The sequence below is a fragment of the Indicator indicator genome, chromosome 12, assembly GCF_027791375.1.
Source record: "Indicator indicator isolate 239-I01 chromosome 12, UM_Iind_1.1, whole genome shotgun sequence".
Taxonomy (NCBI): domain Eukaryota; kingdom Metazoa; phylum Chordata; class Aves; order Piciformes; family Indicatoridae; genus Indicator; species Indicator indicator.
The window spans coordinates 23,817,452-23,837,672 of record NC_072021.1 but is presented as its reverse complement, the minus strand read 5'-3'; the positions used below and the strand labels follow the sequence as shown (position 1 = coordinate 23,837,672).

The window sequence follows — 20,221 nt, the reverse complement described above, 5'->3', positions numbered from 1 at the left end:
ACTTGTGGTTCTTGAGAAGGATGGAAAACTCATTCCCTGATCACCTTGAGGCACAGCTTAGAGCTCTGTAGTCACAGAATCACAGGATCCCAGCATGGTGGGGGTTGGAAGGGACCTCTGGAGATCATCCAGTCACCTACAGCAGGGTGCCCAGGATCACAATGCCCACGAGGGGTTTGCAATCTCTCCAAAGAGACTTACAGCCTCTCTGGGCAGCATGGTTTCAGTGTTCCAGCACTTTCAAGTCAAGAGGTATCTCCTGATGGAACCTCCAGAGTTCCACTTTGTGCCTGGTGTCCCTTGTCCTGTCACTGGGCACCACCAAAAGACTCTGGCCCCATCCTCTTGCCCCCAGCCCTTCAGCTCTTGCTGAGCATCAAGAAGAGGCCCTCTCAGGCTGCTCTTCTGCAGGCTAAACAGCCCCAGGGCTCTCAGCCTTTCCTCCTCACAGAGATGCTTCAGGCCCCTCAGTATCTTCCCAGCCTCTGCTGGATTCTCTCTAGCAGTTCCCTGTCTCTCTTGAGCTGGGGAGTCCAGAACTGGACCCAGTGATCCAGCTGTGGCCACACTAGGGCCAGTCTCTTCTCAGTGGTGCCCAGTGACAGGGCAAGGGACAACGGGCACAAACTGGAACCCAGAAGGTTTCCTCTGAACATGAGAGGAAGCTTCTTGACTTTGAGAGCAACAAAGTACTGGACCAGCCTGCCCAGAGAGATTGCAGAGTCTCTGTCTCTGAAGAGATTCCAAACCCACCTGTACATTATGATCCCAAGCAACCTTCTGTGGATGACCATACTTTAGCAGGGGTGTTGGACTGGATGATCTCCAGAGGTCCCTTCCAACCCCCACCGTGCTGGGATTCCGTGTTTCTGTGACTTGAGAGCCTGCCCTGACCACACACCAGGTGGTTTCTTCTAGCAGCTTTTCTCAGATCCTTGTGACAGGTTTGAATCCTTTGGTTTGTGACATCATGGAGCACTGAGAGTTGGTAATTTACCACAGGAGGACTGATTCATGTCACCAGCTCGTTAGACCTGCCCAACAGTTGATTAAACTCCATTCTTAGTTGTTTAAAAAGCGTGGAGAAGCCAACTCCATTGATGAACTCCTGCAGTAATTTCTCCATAAAATTGCTGCTGTGCTAGAAATCATTTGGAGGTTGCCCAAAGCTTGATGGGAGCCCACAGAAGAGGACAACGTGATTTACTGGGTTTTTAATTGATGTCACTGGCTCTCACTCATTCTCCCATAACACATCCTCATGATGTGTCCAAGGTGGTGTCTGGTCAGAACTACTGGTGGCATAAAGGACAAAGGATTCTAGTTAGGAAGTCCTTGGTTCCTCTAATGTTGATGACCAAGTCTGAGTTTGGGCTGTGCTCCTTGCATACTTTAGGAACTGCTGGTCCTCAAGGTCTTCTGCCCCATTTCCAACAGGCACTATAAGACAAAGTCGTTTTCACCTGGTCTTTTGTCTCCTTTCCTCAGTGTCTTCTAGCCCCAATCCTGTTATTTAGCCTTTTGTTATCCTCTTTATTTTCTCAGTCTTTATCTTCTGGATCTGGGGTTCTTGAGGAGGTGCACGTGGCCATGCTGTGATCACAATCAGCTGCAAACCTGGTTGCCACCAACCAGCTGGTTTTCACAGCTCTATGTTCTCATTTACACTTTGTTCAGCCCAAAATCTGATTTATTTCTGAGGGTGTTTTCTGTGCCTCAGAACATCCCATATATATAGAATGTCTAGAACTTGAGAATATGTACCCCTGGAGTCTCCTTTTGGGGGCTTATCTCCTGTCATGGTGGTACCTCCTAGGAAAACTTCTGTGTTCAAACATCCTTATGTGCTATGGGACCTTAGTATCTGTTGGGTGCCTGTATTCACCCCTGATTTCTTAGCCACTCATACCTGGAGGTCTTAATGTGCTTCTGGTGTAACCAGGGCTCCAGGAAGGACCTTTTATGGGAGCTTCATCTCTGAACTTTGTGGTACAGGTCTTGCTCTACCTGATAATGAGCAGCCAAATATGATGAAAGAACAAAATCGACCAGGAAGCAGCAGCTGCTTTTCAAAGAATCATAGAATCATGGAATCATTTTGGTTGGAAAAGACCTTTAAGATCATCAAATCCAACCCTTAACCCCACACTGGAAGTCCACCACTAAATTGTGTCCCTCAGCACCACATCTACATGGCTTTCCAATCCCTCCAGGCATGGGGACTCCACCACTGCCCTGGGCAGACAGATCCAGGCCTTCAAAACCTTTATGGGGAGGAAATCGTTCCTTGTGTCTAAGCTAAACCTCCTTTGGTGCAACCTGAGGCAGTTTCCTCATGTCCTATTGCCTGTTCATTGGGAGAAGAGACTAACCCCCACCTGGCTTCATCCTCCTTTCACATAGAAAAAGGCCTTGTACCATGAAATGAGCTTCAACAGCAAGGTCCACAGCAGGCATGTTTATTTGTGGCCTTGGGATAAACATGGCAATGGGGCAAGATGTGCTTGGTGGTAAAAACCCATTGTTTTGCAAAACACATCATACTCAATCTTCTCCTTCTGGTGTATCTACAGGTTTCTCCGTGGCACATGCAAGAAGACAGATGGGACCTGTTCATTTTCCCACAAGGTGTCCAAAGACAAGGTCTGTATGGCTTCCCAGGGAGTGCAGTGCAGCTCTGTGTGTGAGCACATCTCCACTGGTGGTTGTAAGGAGGTTCACCTCATTGAGTGCTTCCAATAGAGTACCTTTGTAGTTTGCTTACCAAGCTCTTCAGGCTCTTGACAGGGTTGTGAGAGCAAAGTGTCTTCAACCAACATGGTGAATCAGTAGATGAATGTGGTAAGCAGCAGGTTAGAAACTAGAGAACCTGGGGCTGTGTTGGATGATGTGTGTTGGGTTAATGCATGGTTCAACTCCAGGAATGGGAGAATAAGAGCATGGAAGTTCAGCAAGGCAAGTGTAGATCCCGCACCTGGAGAATTAAAATCTTCTGCATCAGTACAGGTGAGGGGTGACTTGCTGGGAAGAAGTTCCACAGACCTGGGAGTGCTGGTGGACAAGTTGACCATGAGAAAGCAATATGCCCTCGTGGCCAAGAAGGCCAATGGTGTCCTGGGGTGCATGAAGAATAGTGACCAGCAGGTCAGGGGAGGTTCTCCTCCCCCTATACTCTTCCCCAGGAAGGCCAAATGTGTGGAGTGCTGGGTCTGGTTCTGGGCTCCCCAGCTCAAGAGAGACAGGGAACTACTGGAGAGAGTCCAGCAGAGGCTGGGAAGATGCTGAGGAGCCTGGAGTATCTCTGTGAGGAGGAAAGGCTGAGAGCCCTGGGGCTGTTTAGCCTGGAGAAGAGCAGCCTGAGAAGAGATCTTCTTAATGCTCAGCAAGAGCTGAAGAGCTGGGGATAAGAGGCTGGGGCCAGACCCTTGTCAGTGGTGCCCAGTGACAGGACAAGGGTGTGTCAGTGTGAGCTGAAATTCCCCCCACAACAACAATCTGCAATGGACACAAAATGGAACCCTGGAGGGGAGAAATCTCTTTGGTGTGAGTGACAGGACAGGGGACACCAGACAGAAACTAGAACCCAGGAGGTTCTGCCTGAACAGGAGGAAAAACTTTCCTGCAAGGGTGCTGGAGCCCTGGAGCAAGCTGTCCAGAGATGTTGTGGAGTCTCCTCCTCTGGACAGATTCCAAACTCCCCTGGACATTGTGATCCTGGGCAACCTGCTGTGGGTGCCCCTGCTTCAGCAAAGGGGTTGGACTGGGTCATCTCCAGAGGTCCCTTCCAGTTCCCACCATGATGGGAGCCTGTGTGATTTTCTGAAAGCAGCGTTTAGTTGCATCCAGTCCTTATCTATCTCCATCCCCTTGTGCTGGGCTTGGAGGAGGAGGAGGATATTTTGACTTGGAAGAGCTTGGAGGTGTAAATTAACCCTTCTAAAAAGCCAGTCAGTGAAAGCAGCTGGCAAAGCTCATCATCATTTTCAGCCTTCTTGATGGATTTGGAGCTCTATAGTTTCATTACACAGAGCAAGGTGGAAAAATAATTAGATTTTCTTGTAGTGATTATCAGGTGACAATTTAGCAAATTAACCTCCAGTCAGTGGTGAGGATCTCTGCTTGGACGTAGCTTTGGAGACCTCAAGCGTCGAAGTTGAGGTGAAGTCACTCAAGTGAGCTGAGAAGGTTAAGTGTAGCTGTGGATTCTTCACTGAGCTGGGATGTGCTTCAAACCCATATTTACATTTCAGCCTTGGTGGGTGGGATTTGGAGGATCATGAAGGATCACCCAGAGGACAGCAGGAAGGTTAATCCCACCAGGGTACTGGAGCACTAGGCAGAGAGGTGTCACTGCATAGGGGAGAGGTTTCACATCAGCTCTGGTGTCAAGGCTCTGCTGTTGGGATGGAGATGCCAGAAAGCAGGATGTGAATTGGGACTGCTTTTGCTGGAGAACCCCTTGAGGCTCAGCCCTTCATCACAGAGTCTGCAGCCCTCCCATGGCTGTACTTTTGGGATGTACTTTATCAAAAGCAGCTTTGTCAAAGCTTTCTCAGCTGAGCCTGGAGCATGGCAGGGGTCTTCTCACCTAGAAGATCTGGATGAGGGGAGCAAGGCACCCTCAGTATGTCTACAAAAGACACCAAGTTGGGTGGCAGAGTTGATTTGCTTGAGCAAAGAGAGGCATTACAGAGGTATTTGGCCAGGCTGGATCGATGGGCCAAGGCTAATGGGATGAGGCTCAACAGCACCAAGTGTCAGGTCCTGCACTTGGAGTTACAACAACCCTGTGAAAGCTCCAGACTGGGGGCAGAGTAACTGGAGACTACCCAGTGGGAAAGGACCTGGGGGTATTGGTATGGCTGGAAATGAGCCAGCAACGTACCCAAGTGGCCAAGAAAACCACCAGTATCCTGGCTTGGATCTGCAAGAGTGTGGCCAGCAGGACCAGAGAAGTGACTGTGCCCCGGCACTGGACACTGCTGAGGTCACACCTCCAACCCTGTGTTTAGTTTTGGGCCTCTTACTCCAAGAAGGGCATAGAGGGCCTGGAGCGTGTCCCGAGAAGGGCAACAAAGCTGGTGAAGGGTTTAGAGCACAATCGTTTGAGGAGCAGCTGAGGGACTGGGGTTGTTTAGTCTGGAGAAATGCAGGCTGAGGGGAGACCTTCTGGCTCTCTACAGCTCCTTGGAAAGAGGTTGGGATTAGTCTCTTCTTCTGAAGAACAAGCACAGGAGGAAATGGCCTCAGGTTGCACTAGAGGAAGTTCGGGTTGGACATAAGGAAAAATTTCTTCTTGGTAAGGCTTGTGAAAGCCTGGACCAGGCTGCCCAGGGCAGGGATGGATTCCCCATCCCTGGAGGGATTGAGAAGCCATCTAGACACAGTGCTGAGGGGCATGGTTTAGTGGTGATCTGCCATTGTTGGGGTAACGTTTGGACTTGATGATCTTAAAGGTCTCTTCCAACCCAAACGATTCTGTGATTCTGTGCTTCTACAGTGCAGTTACTGACCCATAAGGGATTTAACCCATGGGACACCACGTCCCATCACTGTCTGGGAGAAGACCTTCTCCAACATGATTTGCCTTTGGGCTCAGAGTTTTCCTTGTCTCCCTTCCCCTCCGTGTGCCTGAGGCACGCTCGTTGTCAGCGGGGAGCTCGTAAGTTACGGCGGCGATGAGCGGAGCCGCGGCGCGAGGCACAGAGCGCCAGATGTTTGGTACATGGAGCTCCCTTCTGAGTCACTTCATCACCAGTAGATAAAATAGAGAAGATAGACGGGGGACAGCTGCTCTCCTGCCTACTGGCACGTCAGCATAGGGCTGGGGATGAGGATTGATAGGTGGAAAAAAGGCTGTATTGGGGGTTTTTTATTTATTTCCTATTAAAAAGTCAAAAGCAGTGTGGGCAGCAGGTGGCAGGGAGGGCATTCTGCCCCTCTGCTCTGGTCTGTTGAGACCCCACTTGCAGTGCTGGGGCCAGATCTGGGGTCCTCAGCACAGCAGTGACATGGACCTGTTGGAGTGGGGCCATAGGAGGCCACAGCAATGGTGGGAGGGCTGAAAGCCCTCTGCTGTGAGGCCAGGCTGAGAGAGTAGGGGTTGTTCATCCTGGAGAAGAGAAGGCTCTAGGAGACCTTCTTGTGGCCTTGCAGTACTTAAAGGGGCCAAGAGACATGGGAACAGATTGCCTGTGGAGGTTGGGGATGCCCCCTCTCTGGGGGTGTTCAAGGCCAGGTTGGATGAGGCTTTGAGCAACCTGTTCTGTTGGTCTAGCGGAAGGTGTCCCTGCCCATGGCAGGGGAGTTGAAACTGGATGATCTTGAAGGTCCCTTCCAACCCAAGCCATTCCATGAATCCACAATACTCTGGCTTGAGAGAAAGCAGTAAATCAGAGTGAATGGTTTGGTGAGCGAAGGTTAGCGAGAGGCTAAGGCTCGGGCAGCCTCCCCCGTTGCTGCTACAACAGCTTTTCCCCTTGAGGAACTCCCAAAGAATCAGCATTTTTTCTCCTTAATAGAGCTTCAAAAAACTCTGTTGTGAGCAATTTGGACAAAAAATTTCACGTTGAGTTTCGGGTTCATTAGCTGCTGGCTCCAGAGCTTGTACCATCGTCAGGAGCTGTCTAATACGGAGGCGCCGCACCAGCGCCTTGAATTAATGTTATTGTTATTTGTGTGGACGTGGTGGGGTGCAAACAAGGTTAATTGAAATGAGAGTGCTGCTTCCTCTTGATAATGGCTCAGGGCTTGACAGCGAGGAGGGGGTTTGGTATTGTGGTTTTTTTGGTTTTTTTTTGTGGAAGAGCTGCCTTTATTATCCCTTTTTATTAGAGCTAATTTGGGCTCTATATCAAAAACTACATTAAGGGAATCATTTACGGTCACACCACCAGCACCAAAAGAAGATAGCCCCAGAGCCCTGTCCTTTATGTTAATGTCTGCAGTTAAAAGACAATTAAAAATAAACTCTTCTCTTTTAAAGCACCCTTTGTTTTCTTTTTGCTTGCCCCCACACACCCCTCCTTCCCTCTGTTTAGAATCACAGAATCTTGTTGGTTGGAAGAGACCTTTAAGATGATCAAGTCCAACCCTTAACCCAACAATTTCTCTCAAGTGAGGCAATTTAGCTAAAACCCTGATGTGCCCTTCAGGACAAGGGGTAACAGGCACAAAGTTGAACATAAGAAGTTCCATCTAAACAGGAGGAGGAACTTCGTTAATTGAAGGGTGCCCTGAAAGGTGGTGGAGTCTCCATCTCTGGAGACATTGAAAACCCACCTGGATATGCTCCTTTGTGACCTTCTTTATGTTCCTATGTGTTCTTGTGTTGTTGTGTGACCTGCCCTACGTGATCCTGCTCTTCCAGGGAGGTTGGACTCAATGAACTCAAGAGGTCCCTTCCAATCCCTACCATTCTGTGACAAAAGGGATTTTTTTTCCACACAGCCTCACCTGTGCATATCACTGAATCACAGAATGGTAGGAGGGACCTCTGGAGATCATTAAGTCCAATCCCCTGCCAAAGCAGGATCACCTAGGACAGGTCACACAGCAATGCATCCAGATGGGTCTTGAAAGTCTCCAGAGAAGGAGACTCCACAATCTCTCTGGGCAGCCTGCTCCAGGGCTCCAGTACCCTCACAGTGAAGAAGTTTCTCCTTATGTTGAGGTGGAACTTTCCAGTTTGTGTCCATTGCCCCTTGTCCTATCACAGGGCACCACTGAAAAGAGACTGGCACCTTTTTCTTGGCACCCACTCTTCAGGTATTCATAAACATTAATAAGATCTTGTCTCAGTCTTCTTCAGACAATAGCCCCAGGTCTCTCATCCTTGGTCAGTACTCGTTCGGGGATGCTCTGGCTTTATATAACTCATGGCATGGTTTTATTTCAGGTCTGGCATTGGAGTGGTTCCTAATCATGAATTGAGGAGGGCACTAACAAATTTCTCATCCTCTGCCCTTGCAGATGCCGGTGTGCTCATACTTCTTGAAGGGCATTTGCAGCAACAGCAACTGTCCCTACAGCCATGTCTACGTCTCCAGGAAGGCAGAAGTGTGCCAAGATTTCCTCAAAGGCTATTGTCCCATGGGTGAGAAGGTAAAGAGTGGACCAGCTTTTGGGTTCTTGGGAGAAATGTGCCTTTGCTGAGGGCACCAGCTGTACAAGTTGGGCAGAGGTGAACCTCATAAAGTTCAAGAAGGGCAAATGTAGGGTCCTACACCTGGGGAGGAGTAACAACCTGCACCAGTACAGGTGAGGAGGGACCTGCTGGAAAGCAGCTCTGCAGAGAAGGACCTGGAAGTCCTGCTGGACAAATTCACCATGAGCCAGCAATGTGCTCTCATGGATGAGAAGGTCTCCTGGGGTGCGTGAAGAACAGCATGGCCAGCAGGTGGAGGGAGATTCTCCTGCCCCTATACTCTGCCCTAATGAGGCCACCAATGGAGTATTGCATACAGTTTTGAGGTCCCCAGTTCAAGAGGGATAGAGAACTACTGGAGGGAGTCCAGTGGAGGGCCACAAGAATGCTGAGGTGCCTGGAGCATCTCTGTAAGGACAAAAGGCTGAGAGATCTTAAACCAAAAGAGGAAGGTTGAGACTGGAGAGAATGAAGAAATTTGTTGCAGTGAGGGTGGTGAGACCCCACCCCAGGTTGCCCAGAGAGGTGGTAAGTGCCCCATCCCTGGAACCATTCCAGGTCAGGTTGTTTGGGGCTTTGAGCAACCTGCTCTAGTTGCAGCTGTCCCTGCTGACTGCAGGGGGGTTGGACTAGGTGAGCTTTAAAGATCCTTTCCAACCCAAACCAACAGACGATTCTATCATTTGCTGTGCAGTGTTGGTCCATCTCTAGGACCAGGGCAGGGATTGTCACCCTGGGCTAGGCACTGCTGAGACTGCACCTTGAACTCTGTTTCAGTTTTGGGCCTCTCACTCTGAAAAGGACATTGAGGGGCTGCAGCACCTCCAGAGAAGGGCAACAAAACCGGTGAAAGGTTTGGAGAAAAGGCCTGGTGAGGAGCTGCTGAAGCAATTGGGGTTGTTGAGCCTGGAGAAAAGGAGGCTGAGGGGAGACATTCTGGCTCTCTCCAGCTCCCTGAGAGGAGGCTGGAGCCAGGTGGGGTTGGTCTCTTCTCCCAAGGAACAAGCAGTAGGACAACAGGAAATGGCCTCAAGTTGCACCAGGAGAGATTTAGTTTGGAACCATTTCTTCTCAGAAAGGGTTATCAAGGGCTGGACCAGGCTGTGAAGGGCAGTGGTTGAGTCTTCATCCCTGGAGGGATTTCAAAGCCATGTAGATGTGGGACATGGCAAAGTGGTGACCTGGTAGTGCTGGGCTAATGGTTGGACTTGGTGATCTTAAAGGTCAGCCCAACCAAAACTGTTCTATGATTCTGCAAAGGGCCAAACCCATCCTTCCCCCGGGAGAAACCACTGAGGAGGAAAAGCCACTAAGGAATTAAAACCAAAGGGAAAAGGAAGGAGTAAAAAGCCAGAAGTGAGAACTTGAAGGAAAAGAGGACACCAGCAGCAGTGGAAGGAACCACTAATAAATTAGCTGGTGCTTAATTAATTCCTTTGGCAGCACATGGAGGGCTCTGCAGGCAGGGGGACATCTCTTTTGAAGGAAAACACAAGCTTCCAGCCACCTCCCTCCAACTCCCCTTTGCAACTGGCCACGGAGGCAAAGTCCCTACAATTATTTTTAAGATATTCCAATTTAAATGAAAATACAAAGGAGATATTTAGAATATTTATTCTATTAGTAAAAGTGCTTACCGTGTCACTTTGAGAGTGTCACCAAAGCATTCTCCTCCAGATGATGGATAGCAGCCTGTAATTATGTATGGGGAGAAGTTGCTGAGCAGGCCATATTTAACTGGGGAGAGGAGAAATACCAGCTTGGACCATTAAGGGTTAATTTTCTTCTCTAAATAACATCCAAAAGTGCTGAGTTTGTGGCTTTGACTCCAACTAGAAAGTCCTCAAATGGACCCCGGAGAGTTTCTGATATTCTACTGAATCAAGGAAAAAAAAGTGAGCCTTGCTTCATAAAAAGATGGCTTGTTAAAGATGAGCAGTCCCTGCTCTTTTGAATAATTCAGGGTGAGAGGTGAATCTTCCTTCCTTCTGCCTTTGCCTGTCCATCTGTCTGGTGTTGAACCACAAAGGGCACAGCCGGCACAGCCCACGACACGTGAGGTGAGCCTCGTGAAGTTCAGCAAGGGCAAGCGTAGGGTCCTGCACCTGGGCAAGATAACCCCATGGCTTGTTCCAAGTGTTATGGGATACCTAAGGAGGGATAACACCCTGGACCAGTACAGGTTAAGCAGCTTCATGGAGAAGGGCCTGGGAGTGCTGGTGGACAACGACTTGACCGTGAGAGAGCAATATACCCTCATGGCCAAGAAGGCCAAGGTTCTTTTGGGGTCCATGTAGAACAGTGTGGCTGGTAGGGAGGTTCTCCTTCCCCTCCACTCTGACCTGGTGAGGCCTCATCTGGAGTGTCGTGTCCAGTTCTGGGCTCCTACAGTTCAAGGACAGGGAACTACTGGAGAGAGTCCAGTGGAGGCTCTGAAGATGCTGAGGGGCCTGGAACATCTCTGTGAGGAGGAAAGGCTGAAAGCCCTGGGGCTGTTGAGCCTGGAGAAGAGCAGCCTGAGAGGGGATCTGATCAATGCTCAATAAGAGGTAAAGGGTAGGGGACAAGAGGATCAGGCCTTCAGTGGTGCCCAGTGACAGGACAAGGGGCACTGGGCACAAACTGGAACCCAGGAGGTTGCATCTGAATATAAGGAGAAACTTCTTTGCTATGATGGTGCTGGAGCCCTGGAGCAGGCTGACCAGAGAGGTTGTGGAATCTCCTTGTCTAAAGAGATTCCAAACCCTCCTGGGTGTTGTGATCCTGGGCAAGCTTCTGTGGGTGGCCCTGCTAAGTCTGTCCCCATCTTACAGACCTCCATTAAGTACTGAAAGGCCACCAGAAGATCTCCCTGGAGCCTATTCTTCTCCAGGCTGAACACCCCCATCTCTCTCACCTTGGCCTCACAGCAGATGTGCTCCAACCTTTGGATCATTTTTGTGACCTCCTCTGGCCCTGGTGCAGTAAACTGTATTTGGAGGATTCATGGCCAGGGCAGGTGTTGATGCTGGTGTCCTCCAACCTTCACAAGGTGTCAGATGAAAGACAAGTGAGTCAGCTGGGTCCTCTCTAGCTGCTGCATCTGTCAGATGGGTTTGGATTAAATAAACTTTCCCCCCGTGGTGTGTGTTAGCGAGCGTGCTGCCTTAATACCCAGCTTCAGATGGTTTCCATCAGCTGTCTCCAAGCCTGTGGGTAAATGCTTGTCCCATGGGAGCTGTTCAGCAGCGAGACACAGTCAGCTGAAACAGGGAGGCTACACATGAAAAGGATTGGAGGGAGATGTGCTGGAGTAAATCATGGGTAAGCTGGAGAGCTGTGCTCTGCTGTTTCACGGAATCACAGGATGCTTTGGGGTGGAAGGTCAGCTAGTCTGGAGATCAGCTAGTCCAGCCCATACTGCTAGGACAGGATCAGCTTGCTCAGAGCCCCAAACAATCTGACCTGGAATGGTACCAGGGATGGGGCAGCTACCACCTCCCTGGGCAACTTGGGACAGGGTCTCACCTCACTCAGCACAAGAAAGTTCTCCCTTCTCTCTAGTCTAAATCTCCCTCTTTTAGTTCACCCCTCGTCCTGTCACAACAGGCCCTGCTGAAAAGTCTCTAGCCTTCTTCTTGGCCCCTTTAAGTACTGAAAGGCCACCAGGAGGTCTCCCTGGAGCCTATTCTTCTCCAGGGTGAACAACCCCAACTCTCTCAGTCTGGCCTCACAGCAGAGGGCTTCCAGCCCTCACATCATTGTTGTGTCCTGTTGGGACAGGACAAGAGGTGATAGTTTGAAGCTAAAAGAGGGAGATTTAGACTGGAGAGAAGGAAGAAATTTTTGACACTGAGGGTGATGAGACCCTAACCCAGGTTGCCCAGAGAGGTTGTAGAGGCCCTGTCCTTGGAACCCCATTCTGGGTTGTTTGGGGCTCTGAGCAACCTGCTGTAGTTGAGGATGTCAGTGCTCATGGTAGGGGTGGTGAACTAAATGGGCTTTAAAGGTATTCCGACCCAAAGCATTCTATGATTCTGTGATCTGCCATCATGTTGGAGATGCTCATGTTTGACCTGCTCTGTGACTGCCCATTTGTCCTGTGAAATCCAACTTTTTGGTCCTGGATCAGCCAGCAGCCTTTCACCAGAGCTTTAATTTGCACCTTCTGATGTAAGATATCAGCTAAGCTCATGCTCTCAGGGGTAGGTTTGGTCAACAAAGGCTGCTCAAGGAAGTCCTTGCTTCCCTGAGAACATCATTCCCCTCTCCCAGGTGGACCATGGTGGTCTTCAGTGGCAGCTGCTTGCTTTTTCTGTAGAAAATTCAAATTCAAGGACTTTTTCTTAGCTGACACCTTGTTCTCCTTCAGGTTTCTCTGGTCTGATGACCTGAGCTGATTCTTTTCTTCTTTTCTGGTAGAAGTTTAACAAGTTTCCACCATAAACTTATTAAATTTAATGCATTTCATTAGGAGAAGCCACATGAGCTGTGTTAGCAGCAGTTAAATGTTTTTGGGGTTTTCTCTTCATTATCCAATGCTTGGTTCACAATGGAGAGCAGCAACCTGGGGTCCTTGTTCTCCTTAATGTCTTCTCACAGAGAGGTGAAGATCAGCACTCTCCATATTGCATGTTCTCAGCTGTTTTTTGTTGCCTGCTGGGTAAACCAGCATTTTTTGTTTTCTCACAGCCAACAGTTATCAAGTATTGGTCTTTCTGGGTCATTTCCCCCCTTTTTTTTGGTCTCAGGTTGACCCTTAGCCAGTTTGCCTTTTCCTTGAGCACACAGAAGCATAGGAAGGGCCCTGAAAAATCATCTAGTTCCACCCCACTCCCCCTGACCCCTTCAAAGATCCCTTCCAACCCAAACTATTCAATGATTCCATCATTCTGTAAATCTTGGTAATGGAGATGGCAGCTTCCTGTTGAAAACCCTTTGTAGCCTGCAGAGATTTCACATCAATCACTTTGGGACATGGTTGAATGGCCACAGGGGGCTTGGGTTAGTGGTTGGACCCCATGATCTTAGAGGTCTTTTCCGACCGAAACAATTTATGATTCTAAGTTTCTTCCATGGCCAATCCTACCAGTCTATGGCTGCAGAGATGTTGCATCTTATTTCCTCTTATTGCCTCTGTAATTTAACTGTTGTATCTTCAGCAGCATTCAGATGCTTCCATTAAAGATCTTCTTATCAGGGCAAACTCAAACTGCTTAATAGCCTAGACTATTTAATAATAGAGCTTAGATAAACATCTCCTTGTGATTTCTTCTTCTGCTCTTTAATATCTTTGTAGGAGAAGGTGCATCACAAAACATGAAAATTAGGAAGTTTAGGGGAAAGCTATTGGTGCATCATGGCTCTAAAGTGGGTGAGGCAGAGAGTTCCTGATTGCAACCTAAACTTCTCTAGAGGTGAATACCAAGAGGAGCAGATTTCATCTTTGCTTCTCATGTTGGAGAGTCCCTTTGTTCTGATCTATTCTTTGAATCACAGAAACATGGAATCGTTGTGGTTGGAGAAGACCTTTAAGATTATCCAGTCCAACCATTCTCTAACTCTCCCCAGGCTGATGCTAAACCACGTCCCTCAGCACCACATCTCTGCCCCTCTGAAACACCTCCAGGGGTGGGGATTCAACTGCCTCCCTGGGGAGCCTGTTCCAGTGTTTGAGAACACTTTCAGTCAACAAGTTTCTTCTAATGTCCAACCTAAACCTTTCCTGGGGCAACTTGAGGTCATTTCCTCCCATCCTGTCACTTGTTACCATGGACAAGAAACTGACCCCCACATGGCTCCACCCTTCTTTCAGGGAGTTTTAGAGAGCTGGAAGGTCTCTCCTCAGCCTCCTTTTCTCATGTTGTTGGACAATCTCTGTGTGACACCTTCCTTGAGCCACCTGCATGGTGGAACCCATATCATCCTCAATGCAGATGACACCGTGTGGTGGATGTCTGGTGTGCTCCATCCCCAGTGGTGATTCTTTGGGGTAGGTAATTACCACTGACGGGTTCCTCACATGAAATGGGTTCCATTGTGGCTTTGGAGGGTTATGGAGGAGCTTCTGAAGGTCTCTGGTGGAAACTGGGTTCCTCAACAATGCAGTGCAGGGAGTGATTGAATGCTGTAGACTTAGCCATGCAATGGTGAATTTGGGATTCATCTTATAGATGGCTTTTCCTTCCTTCCTTCTTTCCTTGCTGAATTTCTTCCTTCCGAATTCCTCCTTTCCTTCTCTCCTACCCTCCATCCCTGGCTTCCTCCTTCCCTCCTTACAACAACCCTTTAGCTCTTGAGATGTGGTGGGTAAGAGAGACAATAGAACAAGCTGACACCATTCCACCCACTTAATCCTACTGCTCAGTGATGGTCCATGGACATGCAGGGGGCTTTAAGAGATAGGAAGCACTTGAATGGAGGAACTGGAGTTTTGGGAATTAACTCGTGTTTGTAGTGCACCCTAGAAGCTCTGCTTGGTGCTTTTATCAGCACAGTGCTCCAGATTGCCAGTCAGGAGCTGGACTTGTGTCCATCATAGTGGATGGAAGGATGGACACAAGTCCAAGGAGATGGGAAAGTGCTCCAGCACTTTCCTCTCTGTTATCTATCTTCTGGTGCCTTGTCACATGCTGTCCCCCAGCGCTGGGAAAGGAGTGATCAAGCAGGAGGGTGAGCCAAGCTTGGAGATAATTTGAGAAGTTCAACCTGGGAATACCAGGCTGGATGGGACCTCTCATTCCAGCCCTGTAAGGTCAGTGGGTGGTTGCTGGTCGGCCCAGTAACCCATCTTCACCTTCCTCCCTCCCTCCACCTCCTTGTGCCAAGCTCCTTCATGGAAAACATTAATTAAAGTCATTCCCAGAGCTGAGCCAGGACTTTCCACCACTTGCTGCCTCCTTCTTTGCCAGGTCCATGCTAAAGAAGGTTGTGCCCTGCAAACCCCCTGGACCCCATCCTGCTCCTCATGCGTGCCAGGGCCAGTTGGGCCATTTAAGGCTTTGTGGGTCGTTAGCAGCACCTTGAATTTCACCCAGAGCTGCCTTGCCAGCCAGGAAGGAGTCCTGGGTGCCAAGTAGGTATCATCCCAGCACCAAGGCACTGCTGCCAGTCTGGGCTGTGAGGGGAACCCCAGAGTGAGGAGACTGGGATGGGGACAGCATCAGTGGGATGATGGTGGTGATTGCATCATCCTCACCAGCCCTTGATGGAGCTGAAGGGTTTCTCCTCAGGATTTTTTTTTCAGAGGTGCTGTGGGTTATCTCTGGTCTCTGTTGGAAGGAACCAGAGGGTTTTCTTTCTGTTTTATGGTCCAACCTGTGGGCTGGCAGGGGTCCCATGGGGGTATAATTAGCCACCCCAACAGGTGGAAGAGATCAGATGGCCCCCAGCACCAGGGTGCACCCACAACCCCTCTCAGCTTCGCCCCACTTGACATATAGTGAATGGCAATGCAACAACCCAGCCTGGGCATGTTCTCTTTAGCATGTGAGGGCAAGAGCAGAAGAGCTGCCATAAATAAACAGAAGGGGCTTTTCCAGCCACCAAGGAGGAGATCCCAGCTTCATCATCCCAACCCTGGAGCAGTGGTGATGGACAGGGCAGCAGCGACAGAAGGGAGTGTGGCATGGGAAAGCCATTAGAAACCCGAGCTGGGAACATGGCCCTGGCATTAGTCACGCATGGTTTGTTTTCTTTATGAGGTATCCTTTGCCATGGAGCCAATAAAGGTGGTCTGGTGCAATGATTGACATGGAGCTCAGTGCTGGGGAGACCACTGAGGAGGTGGAACATCCCAATCCCAGCATCTAGATGGGACAGGGGCACCGTCTGCTCCGTGGGGATTTGGAACTGGTCCCTTGGGTGCCCCCGTGGGAAGAAACAGCCACTTTTCTTGGCTTTTCCCCCCAAAACTCATCATTGCTGTGTTGGTTCTGTGCAGCTTTTTTGAGGTCAGGGCTGTTTTCTCCTCTTCTTCCCCTTCCCAAGTCCGCTGTATGCTGGGAACTGCTGTGTGGAGGCCCATCTCCCATCTTTGGGCAGAAGCTTTGAAGAGGTACCACTCTAACAATAATTGGCAGTAGTTGACTTAGGATGGGGCCATAGTTAATAGAGGTTTGCAGGGTGTCACCATCATTGGATGGATGGAGATCTGGAGGTGATTGTGGACTAGAACCCTTCCAGCATGCAAGAGATCTGATCTACCATTAGACCAACTTGCTGTCACGTGAGAAAGATGCTGTTGACTCTAGTTAGTTTGGGTTGGAAGGGACCTTAAAGATCATCTAGTTGGGCAGGGGCACCTTCCACTAGCCCAGGTTGCTCAAGGCCTCATCCAACCTGGCCTTGAACACTTCCAGGGAGGGGGCATCCATAACATCCTTGGGCAACCTGTTCCAGTATCTCACCACCCTCATAGTGAAGAACAATATTGATGCCAATTAGAAAGATAACTGGCTGCTCCCTGATGTTGTATCAAACATGAGTTTCTGAGGATTTGCTCTTGCTTCTCTTGGGATCCACTTGTCCTGACAAAGCAGGCTCAACACCTCTGCCCATGCTTCACTACGGGAGGTGGGCACCTTCCAGTCATCAGCTTGGGACAGGCAGGAGCCATCCCTGCCTGCATGGCTGGGATGCTCTAGTCTCTAGGAATGCTCTTCCAGTGCTGGTGCAGGAGAGGAAGAGAACAAGCCATCTTCTGGGCTGTGTTGTGCTGCTCTGCTGGGGTGAGACCCCACTGTATCCAGCTTTGGAGTCCTCAGCACAGGAGAGATGTGGACCTGTTGGAGCAGGGCCACAGGAGGACAGAGAAATAGTCAGAAGGCTGAAAGCCCTCTGCTGTGAAGCCAGGCTGTCAGAGTTGGGGTTATTCATCCTGGAGAAGAGGAGGCATCAGGAAGACGTTGTGGTGGCCTTTCAGGGCTTAGAGGGGACAATAAGAAAGATGGGGACAGTCTTTTACCAGGGCCTGTTGTGACAGGACAAGGGATGATGGTTTGAAACTAAAAGGGGGAGATTTAGACTGGAGAAAAGGAAGGAATTTCTTGTGATGATGGTAGTGAGACCGACCCAGGTTGCCCAGAGAGGTGGAACCATTCCAAGTCGGGCTGTCTGGGGCTCTGAGCAAGCTGTAGTTGAAGATGTCCCTGCTGACTGCAGCGGAGTCAGACTAGATGACTTTAAAGGTCTGTTCCAACCCAAAGTCTGTGATTGAAGATAGGACTTTGGAGTAATGGCAGAGCCTGGGCACTCTTTGGAGATGACTTTGCTTTCAAGTTGTCCGTTGTCCTGTAAACTTCCTTGCCTTATCCTTTCAAACAGAGAGAGGAAGTCATAGAAACTGTTTTTTTAATGAGTTTTCAGTGAAAAAGCAGCTCTGTGGCTGCGGGGTCCCCCCCATTGAGTCAATGTCCGTGTGTCCATCTGGTTTCCCAGCCCTCCTGCTGCTCAATGACATCTCCAACCTCCCGCAGATGAGCTCCTTGCTCTGCTTCCAATTTCAGCGATCGGCCTGGGGCAGCAGAGCTGCTGAATTCTTCTGCCCTTTTGAGGAGAGAGCTCCCAGGGCTCAGCAGGGCTCCCGCTCAATCCCAAAGGTCACCACAGGGAGCTGCTCCTCTGCCCCCAAAATCAAGTTGCATTTAAAGGGCAGGAGCTCACCTACATCCTGCCTTGGTGGGAAGATGCACTTTTATAAACAGCATGGTCAAAGAATCCCAGGGGGTGGGGATTGGAAGGGATCATCCAGTGGAGATCATCCAGTCCAGCCCCCCTGCTAAAGCAGAGTCACCTACAGCAGGGTGCCCAGGTTCATAATGTTCAGGTGGGTTTGGAATCCTTCAGAGGAGACTCTACAACCTCTCTGGGAAGGCTGGTCCTGTACTTTGTTGCCCTCAAAGTCAAGAAGCTTCTCTTCATGTTCAGATGGAACCTCTCTGGGCAGCCTGCTCCAGGGCTCTGAACCTTCCAAGGCAAGGGGTTTCTCCTCATGGAACCTCTTGGGTTCCAGTTTGCACCCAGTACCCCTTGGCCTGTCATTGGGCACCACTGACAAGAGTCTGGCCCCAGCCTCTTGCCCCCCACCCTTTAGCTCTTGCTGAGCATCGATCAGATCCCCTCTCAGGCTGCTCTTCTGCAGGCTCAACAGCTCCAGGGCTCTCAGCCTTTCCTCCTCACAATGATTCCCCAGGTTCCTCAGCAGCTTCCCAGCCTCCACTGGACTCTCTCCAGTAGTTCCCTCTCTCTTTAACTGAGGAGCCCAGAACTGGACCCAGGGCTCCAGATGTGACCTCACTAGGGCACAGTATGGGGGAAGGATAACTTCCCTTCATCTGGTGGCCACACTCTTCTTCATGCACACCAGGAGACCAGTGGCTTTCTTGCCATGGGGGCACATTGCTGGCTCCTGGGAGACCTGTCCACCAGCACTCCCAGGTCCTTCTCTATGGAGCTGCTTTCCAGCAGGTCACCCTCACCTGTACTGGTGCAGGGCTTTGTTCTTCCCCAGGTGCAGGATTCTATGTTTGCCTTTGTTGAACTTCATGAGGTTCATCTCCACTCAATTCTCCAGCCTGTCCAGGTCGAGCTTGGTATGGAGCAGGAAGCACCAACACATCCTCCTTTCTTTAGCAACGTGGTGGTGCCACCCGAAGAACCCCAGAAGGGCTCTGAAGGAGCCTGTGCTCTCCTTGGGGCTTTCCCTGCCATTCCCAACATTCCTCTCTTTTTCTCCCTTGCAGTGCAAGAAGAAGCACACACTGGTGTGCCCTGACTTTGCCAAGAAAGGTGTCTGCCCCAGAGGTGCCAAGTGCAAGCTGCTGCACCCGCAGAAGAGACGGCACCCGAGAGAGGCAGAGGATGGAGACCGCAGCGACCCTCCCTCCAAGTGGAGACGGGTCCCGGAGGAGACAGGCAGGTAGGAAACACCAGAAGAAATTCACTCTTCTGCTCTTCCAGGTGTGTGTGTCTGTGGGCTGGTTTCTCCCAAGGTGGTGACAATGTGGGTCACTGTGTTGTCTTCGTGCTAGAGTCACTGTCAGCAGTTGGTTTGGGCAGGGTCTGTGCTTGAGGGAGAGGTCTCCAAGCAGAGCTGATGGAGAGGAAAAAGAGGATATTCACCTCATGCTACCTGGTGTATGCTGTAGGAGTGTATCTTTGCCCTTAGAAATGTGCTGCACAGCACCTCTGGGTGTATCTAGACCTTTGTCCTGGGACATGGAGGAGGCCTGATGGAGACTGCACCACCAAAAGTGGGTACAGCTTGTCCATAGCTCTGTGGGAAACTGGAAAGCATCATCCCTATTCCTCTCTCTGGTGAAATGCAGAGCTGAGCCCTCAGCATGGCATGGAGGGGCTCCCCATCAGAGCTGGACTCACTGCCTGAAGGAACGATGGGACTGGGCATGGAGATACAACAGGCTTTGTAAAACTCTTTGGTACTGGGCTGGGCCCTTGGTTAATCCTTGGAAGCTCTCTGAGCTCTCTCTGATGCTTTTAGTGTTGGGCTGGAGCTCACAGGGTGATGGACAGGTTTGTCCTCATCCTTACAGGGAGCTGAATTGTCTTCAACTTGGCACATCGTTGTCTTCATCTGCTCTCATCCCTGGGTTCTGCCTGCAGAACAGCTTCATCCCAACATCATTAAAGAAGACCTTGGTTAATGAGAGGAGAAAATGTGTGCTTGGATGCTCAACTCCTCCGTGACTCTTTGCCAAGGGACATGGGGGTGAAGATGGGATAGAAATGGAGGGATCTGGAAGCTTTCCTGGTACATACTCTTGCTTGGTCCTGGGCCTCATCTTGGCCCTGCCTTGTAAGGTAGCAGAGGGGGACAAGTGCTCAACAGGCTCTCCCAACTTATCCCGGGTGACAGAGGAGCCTTGGAATGACACCCAGCTCACGTCCCGGTGTGAACGAGGTGTAAAATAGCTCCTTGCTCTTTTTAGGAAAGAAGGCATGAGCTCAGGGCTGGGTGGCGAGGACTTATTCCCCTCCTCTCCTGGAGACAGCTCCTGGCATCCTCCACCAGGACCAGAGCACACCCCAGCTTGGAAGCTTCTCAGGAGTTTTTTTTTTTTGCCTTTATTGGCACTG

The 20,221-nt window shown here is 50.1% G+C and overlaps 1 protein-coding gene across 1 annotated transcript in view; it reads left to right on the top strand.

Moving 5' to 3' along the window:
- The window catches only part of ZC3H3 (zinc finger CCCH-type containing 3), a 164,720-nt gene that overhangs the window by 124,908 nt on the left and 19,591 nt on the right, over positions 1-20,221 (top strand). Inside the window, exons 9-11 of the mRNA XM_054385407.1 lie at positions 2,574-2,643; positions 7,972-8,103; positions 18,868-19,043. Coding sequence (XP_054241382.1) covers positions 2,574-2,643; positions 7,972-8,103; positions 18,868-19,043 — 378 coding nt within the window. The remainder of the gene's footprint in view (positions 1-2,573; positions 2,644-7,971; positions 8,104-18,867; positions 19,044-20,221) is intronic.